General features: G+C 52.4%; 2 protein-coding genes and 1 pseudogene across 2 annotated transcripts; 2 read left to right on the forward strand and 1 right to left on the reverse strand.

The window, feature by feature from the left end:
- Window positions 1–878: 878 nt before the first annotated feature.
- LOC116097789 (glycine-rich cell wall structural protein 1.8-like) lies at window positions 879–2334 on the reverse strand. Its single transcript, XM_031380483.1, has 2 exons — window positions 1635–2334; window positions 879–1150 (listed from the first exon to the last, which is right to left on the reverse strand). Exons 1-2 carry the CDS (start codon window positions 2240–2242, stop codon window positions 1132–1134), a joined length of 627 nt encoding a protein of 208 aa, XP_031236343.1. The 5' UTR covers window positions 2243–2334; the 3' UTR covers window positions 879–1131.
- Window positions 2141–4329, forward strand: Tmem185b (transmembrane protein 185B). The gene has a single exon (XM_031380470.1). It carries the CDS (start codon window positions 2623–2625, stop codon window positions 3673–3675), a length of 1053 nt encoding a protein of 350 aa, XP_031236330.1. The 5' UTR covers window positions 2141–2622; the 3' UTR covers window positions 3676–4329.
- Window positions 4330–6381: 2052 nt separating this feature from the next.
- On the forward strand, window positions 6382–6475 carry LOC116072062 (annotated as a pseudogene).
- Window positions 6476–9196: the final 2721 nt, after the last annotated feature.

The raw sequence follows: 9196 nt of genomic DNA on the forward strand, positions 1-9196 counted from the left end.
GGAAAGATCCAGGCTTGAGCCAAAAGCTGGAAACACGGCCAGGTGTCACCTGGGGTGGGGGCTGGGAAGAGGGCTCCATGCTTAAAGTGCTTATCCTGTTTGAATTTGAGGACTGGAGGGCAAATCCCAAGCAGTCATGTACGAAGCTGGACACGGCTTCCTGTAACTCCTGTGCTGGAGGACAGAGGTGGGGTAGATATGGATGGCTTGTTGGCCAACCTATGTCCAGGCTCAGAGATTGTGTTTCAAGGGAATAAGGTAGAGACTGGCAGATCAGGACACCTGACACTCTGTCTCCTGCAAACATACATCCTCTCCCCCAACACAGGGGGTCAGCAGGGACCAGGTGAGTTCAGGAGAAACTCAAGTTAGACAGAGGGCTCAGACTGAGGCTGCCCAACACGGGGGTGGGGGGTGGGAGGAGGACACTATGTCAGGCCACACTCGGGGGCTTCCCAACCTTTACAGTATACTACTTCCTGTCCTCTGGACTCAAAGCCATGCACCCTCAGCTCATGTTGGTGGCCAGAGGGCTACACCCCACACACTCCAGGACTGGAGCAATTGTAATGTTCAGTTTGTACGCTAGCCTCAGGGGAGCTGTGCTGGGAGGAACGGCTCAGTGGGTAAAGTACTTGCCTATTCGCCCTACAGTTCGAGGAGCAGTTTGATCCTCAACTACAGAAACCCATAGAAAGCTGGATAGGCATGCCAGCTCTCTATAAACCAATCCTTCAGAAGCAGAGAGGGGATCTGGGCAAACTGGGGGACACCTGATGTGAATTTCAAGCCTCTATGTGCATCTACACACACATACACACACTCCCACACACATCTGAATGTGCAAACGCATTCACACCCCACACATAAAAAGACGCTTTTCTGTGGCAGCATTCTTTTTGAAAGGTAGGAGTACCAACAAAAGCCAAGAAACTAAACAGACTACGGCACCCCCAGTCCGGGCCATCACTCCAATGGGCTCTGTAGAAACAGGCAGCCTGGGCACTGGTTCACCTGTTTCTGGGCTTGGGGAGAACTATGATGTCTGGCACTGGTCTCCTCCAGCAACCCTTGTGTGACTCCTTGGTGCCCATCATGATCGAGGAAATCCAGGGGCTGAGCAGCGGGTCCCTACTTTTCTCTGGGAGGGCTGAGAGGAGGGGCAATAGCGGTCCATGAAGGTTTTCTGCTTCCCGTTAGGAGCCCCATCCCTCTAACTGCAGAGACTGGCCAGCCATCCGTTCCCACCCCCTCATTTCCCCCTAATGACCTAAGACTTTCACTACCCCACTTCAGGGAACCTGAAGGGGAGGCCCGGGGCTGAAAAGCAAGGACTAGCTCCCAGGGCTATGCTGGGCAAGGGTCCGAGAAGGGAAGAAAGAACCCTCTAGTTGGGCCCAGCAACCAAAGGCCCACCGCAGCTTATCAGAGAGGGGTGCGGTGGGATGGATTTGCTTCCTTTTTCAGCCGGTGGGTGGGTGGCAGGGTCCGGCGTCCAACCAAAATTTCTTGACCCTCGCACCTTTCCCTAACATAGTTCTAAAAGAGTTAAGACTCACGCAGGGTCTGATAAATGAAAATGAGACTGAGGGTTGGGAGCCCTACTAAATCCAAGTACTAATTCTGCCACTAACCAGGTCTTCTCCGGGTCCAGTTTCTTCACTTGCTCCCTCGGGGGAGCTGCTTCTGGCCTGGTGGGGCACCCCCCCCCCGGTACCCCTCCACGTCTCGGGTGACACAGGTAGAAGGAGCACTGGGAAGCGCCTAGGCGCTCCGCACCACCTTTTAGGGGCAGCCTGAGAATCGTTAGTCGCTTTGTGTGTTCAGTTTTGCCCTGGGCACAGCCCTCCCTAGTCCCTTGACCATCTGCACGCCCCGTCCCCCGTCCTCCCGCCCCCCGACCTTCGCGCGCCGAACCCAGGGTCGAAGCCACTGCTCCTCGCGCGTCCGTCCATCCGTGCTGGGCAGTCACAGTTGCAAGCGCGCTCTCAGACTCCCTCGCCCGTTCCCCACTCGGAGAGACCCCCACCCAACCCCAAACCCCGCGCCCGCTCCCCGCTCGTACGGTAACCGGCTCGCCCTGCCCTCCGCCCAGCTCCGCTCCCTCCTTTCTCCGACCCCGCGCCCGCTCCCCGCCCGTGCGGGGACCCGCTCGCCCTGCCCTCCGCCCAGCTCCGCCCCCTCCCTGCTCCGACCCCGCCCCGGCCCCGCCCCCGAGCCTGCCGGGAGGATGTGAGCTCATTCCCTCCTCCGTGTTCCGGCCTCCTCCAGGAAGCGTCCTCCGGAGGGCTCAGCCAGCTCCCGGCCAGCCGCCCGCGGGTCGCCGGGTCCGCAGCGCGCCAGGTCCCACCCGACTCCGCACCTAACGCGGCGTCGACCTTGTGGGTGCGGGATGAAGGCAGACGGAGCGAGCGCCCAGCGAAGCCTGAGCTACCGGGCTGGGGCAGTGTCCCCGGCGTAGGCACCGGGTACCGGTCCCGACCAGCGTGCCCTCGGCTCGCTTCCGGCCGGGTCACGTGACCGCGCGCACGTGTTCCGGCCCCCTCGGAGCTGCGATCCGCAGCGTCCCCCCCCGACAACACCACGGGCGGATGCCCATCTAGAGGCAGAGCAGCCTTCGCCATGAACCCCAGAGGCCTGTTCCAGGACTTCAACCCCAGTAAGTTCCTCATTTATGCCTGCTTGCTCCTCTTCTCCGTGCTGCTGCCCCTGCGCCTGGACGGCATCATCCAGTGGAGCTACTGGGCGGTCTTCGCCCCCATCTGGCTGTGGAAGCTCCTGGTCATCGTGGGCGCCTCGGTGGGTGCGGGCGTGTGGGCCCGCAACCCTCGCTACCGTACCGAGGGGGAAGCATGCGTGGAATTCAAAGCCATGTTGATCGCCGTGGGCATCCACCTGCTGCTGCTCATGTTTGAGATACTAGTCTGCGACCGGGTGGAGAGGGGAACCCACTTTTGGCTGCTGGTCTTCATGCCCCTCTTCTTCGTTTCCCCCGTGTCCGTGGCCGCCTGCGTCTGGGGCTTCCGACATGATAGGTCTTTGGAACTGGAGATCCTGTGCTCTGTCAACATCTTGCAGTTCATCTTCATCGCCCTGAGGCTGGACAGGATTATCCACTGGCCGTGGCTGGTGGTGTTCGTGCCCCTGTGGATCCTCATGTCGTTCCTCTGCCTGGTGGTCCTCTATTACATCGTGTGGTCCCTCCTGTTCCTGCGGTCCCTGGATGTGGTTGCAGAGCAGCGAAGAACACATGTGACCATGGCCATCAGCTGGATCACGATTGTCGTGCCCCTGCTCACTTTTGAGGTCCTGCTAGTTCACAGACTGGATGGCCACAATATGTTCTCATACATTTCCATATTCATCCCGCTTTGGCTCTCTTTACTGACGTTGATGGCCACAACGTTCCGGCGGAAAGGGGGCAATCACTGGTGGTTTGGCATTCGCAGGGATTTCTGTCAGTTTCTACTTGAAGTTTTCCCGTTTTTAAGAGAATATGGGAATATCTCTTACGATCTCCATCACGAAGACAGCGAAGACGCTGAAGACGCATCGGTGTCAGAAGCTCCGAAAATTGCTCCAATGTTTGGAAAGAAGGCCCGGGTAGTTATAACACAGAGCCCTGGGAAATACGTCCCTCCGCCTCCCAAGTTAAACATTGATATGCCAGACTAAACACACAGGCCGGGTGGGTCTTTCAGTGAAATAGCAGCCGGACACCCTTGAATTCCACTTTGCTCTTTTCCTGTGTTCATCTAGCCCTGGAATTGGAAACAGGCCCTTCTCATTTTACACTCACTATGAGACTGAAGTCTCCTGCAGTGGTCATTATGTACTGTAGGCAGCAGAAGGAGCCTGTAGGACTGTGGGGTGTGCACATAATAGCTTTCCAGGTCCACGTCCTACAAGCTAGCCAAAGGCGAAAAATCGAATTGTTTCTAGGCCTTCAAAAGACCTGAAAACTACATAGCTCTGTTTGTTTTAAAGTGCTACTTAACGCCTACCAAAAGTATTGTTTAAAAAGTATTTTTATACACTGCTAGTCTAAAATTGTATTTTAGATCGTGCCCATTGTGACGTAATGGCAAATATACCACCACCACCACCCCCACTGTTCCCTGAACCTCACAGCTGGTGTTTCTAGTGCTCTCAAACAGTTGTCTTCTTTGGGCTTTGCCGACACAGGTCTCTAGTATTCTAATAGATGAATTTTCTAATAGAGTGAATCTGCATATATTAGTATTTATATGAATGTTTTAGCAGTGTTACCTGTGTTGAATTGTAGTTCTTGGCAGTAATGTATTGTGTTAAAGTATTTTTTTAAGTTTCTGTGTGAAGATACTTATTTATTGCAACTATCCTTAAAGACTGAATGAGATGCTAATATGCCCCTGACCCAGGATCCTGTCAGAGTCTTGGAATCAGTGAAGGTCTGGTGTGGTAAATAACAAGAGTGCTACACACTTTTAAAGTTTGTGATCTTGCCCCCAGAGAAAAGGGACAACACCACTGAGAGAATAGATGACATGCTCCAGTATGGGGCCAGGCGTGTACACTGTCAGTAACACCTCGGCTTCTTCCTCACGGGTGTATCGTCTCTTGAGGAACAACCAGAATATGCAGTTTGGTCATTCTAAGGCCACACTGTTGGAATGCTGAATGTGCCCAACAGGGTGAGGTCGCACAAGGGCCAACGTTCTTGGTCCGACAGGAACAAGGAACTTGTTCAGTTATTTTTAGAGATGAGAACAGTGTTTCTTCAGGAGCTGGAGTCACCCCAGGAAATCAGACCCAGAGGACAAAGCCAGACCTCCTCAGAATACAGTTCTGACTGGGAAGAAACAAATACTTGGGCCAGGCAGTGGTGTCGCATGCCTTTAATCCCAGCACTTGCGAGGCAGAGGCAGGCGGATTTCTGAGTTCGAGGCCAGCCTAGTCTACAGAGTGAGTTCTAGGATAGCCAGGGCTACACAGAGAAACCCAGTCTTGAAAAAAAAAAAAGAAAGAAACAAATCCTTGGAAGTTAAAGTAACCGAGAGCACTCATCGCCAACAAGACTGGGGTGGGGGCAGTTATTATTAGCTTACTAAGGATTACATCTACACCAGGCTCGTATACATTAACTGGCCCTTTGCTCTGGGCATGGCCCAGTGCTGGAGAGACAGTAAAGTGTGCTGTGCAAGCACGACCTGTGTTCACACCCTCAGCATCCATGTAGAAGTCTGCAGCACAAGTAACCCCAGCAGGGAGGGCAGCAGGCACAGCTGGATCCCCAAGGCTCTTAGCTAGCCGTTCTAAAGCATAGAGTTGCAGGTTGTGAGAAACGCTGCCTCAGAATACAAGGAGTATCCACGCGATGGTTCAGCAGGTAAATGTACCTGCCACTAAGCCTGAAGGCCTAAGTTTGAGCTCTGGGATCCACATGAAGAAAGAGAAACAACTTTATCAAGTTGTCCTCTGGCTATCACACACAAAACAAATTCTAACATAAAGTGGCCAGGAAGATGGCTCAGGGGTTAGGAGCGCTGGCTGTTCTTCCAGAGGGCCCACAGTTTGATTCCCAGCACTCACATGATGGCTCAGAATTGTAACTCCAAGGACACCTGATACCCTCTTTTGTTCTGTGTAAGCAAAAGATACACAGAAGGCTCGCACAGACAAGCGTGTAAGAAAAGCACCCATACACGAGAGGTTAGTTTTCTTTATAAGGCGGAGAGTGATAAAGGAAGACACCTGAGGTTCACCTCTGGTTTAAGCATATGCACAAACAAGATGAATTGACTATTTTAGCATCATTCAAAACCATGTGAAAATGACATCTGTTTACATGCTAAGGAACAACATACAAAGCTATCGGGGGTTCTGTGTACTTAAAACATAGTTGGTTTGGACCAGCTAGCAGGATGTGAGGCAGTGTCGAGCACAGTGGAGGGGGTACTTCCTACACAGAGCATTGTTGATTCGCTGCTTTCTCAAAAAAACCTCAGGGCTCCTCATAGTGATCGTGTGTGAGAGAGGAAGCTGAGAAGCCTGATACAAGAAGCATGAAAGCATGCTGCTGGCTTCTGGGTGAACTTCTCCTGAGCTTCAGGCATCCACCCTATCTTACTCCTACTTTACTACCTACTTCCCCTCTGCCCGCCCCCCCTCACTGCATCCCTGACTCTCCTCCATCCCCCCAGAGTATCTGATAACAACAGCTTCTCTCCCTGGTAAGACATAAGGATGGGACCTGGAGAGATGGCTTAAAGGTCAGATCACTGGCTGCTCTTCCAGGGGACCTGGGATCACTGTAACTCGAGTTCTAGGAGATCCAACTCCCACTTCTGGGCTCTGCAGGCACATACGGCACACAGACATACTTGCAGGCAAAATACCCATGTGCTCACTTCAGCAGCACATATACCAAAATTGGAAGATTAGTATGGCCCCTTCGAAGGATGACACGCAAATCCATGAAGTGTCCCAAATCTAAAAAAATACCCATGTGCAAAAAATAATTTTAAAAAATATTTTAGGGATGGAAGAACAGGTGTTTCTGAAGCAACGGAAGGGTTGGTTAGGAGGATCTGTAGGGCTCGGTTGTACCTCCCAGGAATGAGAGGAGAATTGGCGAGCCACTGTCAGACACATGCTGCACACATCCCTAAATCTGTCCCCAGTCAGGTCTCGGTTACATTAAGACTTAGGTGAGTGTCAGTGGAGGATTGTGGTCAGCTGTTGACTGATGGCCACACAGCACAGTGACTCCACACTTCCATGCAGGTCTGTTTTCTCACAGCTTCTGCAAAGGGATGTCTCAGCTTCTCCACAACTTCCAGGATCTTAGTGGTTGGGGTGGGCGACTGGCTCAGTAGGTGCGTGGCTGGGTGAGCACGAGGACCTCAGAAACCCACAAAACCCAGCTGTAGTGGCATGAGCTTCTATTCCCAGTGTAGGGAAGTCAAAGGTGAGGATCCCTTGGGCTTGTGAGCCAGATAGTGAAATTGTTGAGGTCTATGCTGATGGAAAACTATCCAAAACAAAACCCAAAAACCCCTCTAAGGTCAAAATACATTTTTTTTTTTTTTTTTTTTTTTAAAGACCCAGCAAGATAGCTTGGCAGAAAAAAGTGCTGCACAGGCTGATGAGTTGTTGGATCCCTGGGTCTCAGGGACGAAGGAGTGAGTATATGCCTGACAATTCTTGGCCTTTCACAAGAGTGTTGTAGTCTACATGCACACGTATACTCACACAAACAGTAGTGTAAGCAGACATAACTACCGACTCCTCCCTGGAGCTGCAGGTTGGCTGAGGAATACGCACAGGACTGGGACCTATGCCAGGTCTCCTTGATGCGTCCTGTTCAGGATGCCAGGTTGAAGGAGCAGTAATTTTGCACTTTGCCCTTTAGGTCAGAAGTAAGGAGGCCAAGCCGAAGTCGGCAAGCACAAGCACTCAGTTCCACTCAGTTCCAGTGGCCCAAGCACATGGTCAAGCCTGTCAGAGGAGGCAGCATGTGTCCAAGGCAGTCCGTGAGCTGCTAGTGTTACAGATGGTTCTGAAGGAGCCAGAATTTGTAGATCACGAATGACTTTCTGGTTTTACAAATGTTCTGTAGTTTTCAAAAGCTGTTGCCGTGGAAAGGAGCCCACCGGGATCTGATGAGAGATGGGAAGATCCTATTGAGATCCTTTTGTGAACAGTTGGGAGAAACCTCAGCAGTTATTCAGGACAGCGTTATGAGAGAGCCAATCTCAACTCTCCTCAGGCAGAAACAAGATGGCTTGAAGGCCAGCCTTGGATGAGATCTTGTCTCAGAATAAAAATAGCCCGGTGGTGGTGGTGGTGGTGGCGCACGCCTTTAATCCCAGCACTTGGGAGGCAGAGGCAGGCGGATTTCTGAGTTGGAGGCCAGCCTGGTCTACAGAGTGAGCTCCAGGACAGCCAGGGCTATACAGAGAAACCCTGTCTCAAACAACAAAATAAACCAAAAACCAAAAAAACAAACAAACAAAACTACTGGAGTGGTGCCAAGGTCCTGCACTAACCTTTAATGAGGATCTGAGGTCAAGCCCAGGAAATCATGTAAAAATGCTGAGCACCATGTGGGGAGAAGTTAGGAGGGTCCTTAGGGCTTGCTCGGCCTAATTGGCAAACTCCAAAGCAGTATGAGACCCTTTCCTGAAGGATGACAAGAAGGGGGTGCTCCATGACATACACATGCACACACACACACACTAGTTGAGGGGCCTTCCTGGAGGGTTATTTTGGAAGAGTCAGGATGGTACAGGGAGGCCAGCCTGGTAGAGGGTACTAGGAAATGTGGAAACCTGAGAGGACAGTGGCCTGGTCAGCAGCCACCACCTGGCCACCTCCAGGGCTCAGGATTAAAACAGGAAGCTGTTGGGAGAGCTCACAGGTAGTAGGCAGCAGGAAGTACATGCTGGGACCCTGGAAGCCACACCTGGAGACCGAGTCAAGGGCTAAGTGCCTCAGGGAACAGGGAGGTAAGGAGGCTGTCACCAGAACCACTGCCATTTGGCTCTGTGACTCCACCACCAAAAGGGACGTCACTCCTGCTGCCACGGAAATTCCCCAAGCACCATTGTGAAAGAGTCTTCTCTGAGACTGACACATTCCATCCTGCAGGGAAGCTCCATAACCAGGAAAGTCAATCACACAAAATAACCTCAGGAAGTCCCTGAAACTGACCGGATTCACTACCCTTCCCGCCCGACCCCCCACCCCTCAGTCCCCCTTCCCCCCAGAGTAAGCCCTGGGCATAGAGCTGCCAAGAAGACTCAGAAAAGTCACACTACAAAGAAGCCGCCTAGAAGAAGCAGAAACCAACCAGGCTGCCCGGGGAAGAGGTTTAGACCAACTGAGGCTCCTGGAACTCTCCAACTTGCTGAGCGGCCTGCAGGCTAAGCAGTGTGCTCCAGGTTCCCAGCTCTGTGAGCTGTCACCCATGCTGCGGTGGGCCTTGGTAATGCTGCTCTCTCTGAATCATTTTTACTCCCGTAAATAATCTTAATAAAACTCACTGGTTCGCTGAGCTGGGCTTTGGTGGTATCCATGCTTTGGTCTGGTATGGGTTCCCTAACTGGAATAGATCGACCTGTGTGTTGTGCCTTCCAGGAAAAGTTTTGTCACACAACTACCAGTTAGGGAGTTGAGGAGGAGGAGGAGGAGGAGGAGGAGGAGAAAAAGGAGG

This window comes from Mastomys coucha, unplaced genomic scaffold (genome assembly GCF_008632895.1).
Source record: "Mastomys coucha isolate ucsf_1 unplaced genomic scaffold, UCSF_Mcou_1 pScaffold1, whole genome shotgun sequence".
NCBI classification, from domain to species: domain Eukaryota; kingdom Metazoa; phylum Chordata; class Mammalia; order Rodentia; family Muridae; genus Mastomys; species Mastomys coucha.

What these genes read in the sequence shown, in the direction of transcription:
- LOC116097789 (XM_031380483.1), bottom strand. Translation starts at nt 2,242, where the DNA reads ATGAGCTCACATCCTCCCGGCAGGCTCGGGGGCGGGGCCGGGGCGGGG.
- Tmem185b (XM_031380470.1), top strand. Translation starts at nt 2,623, where the DNA reads ATGAACCCCAGAGGCCTGTTCCAGGACTTCAACCCCAGTAAGTTCCTC.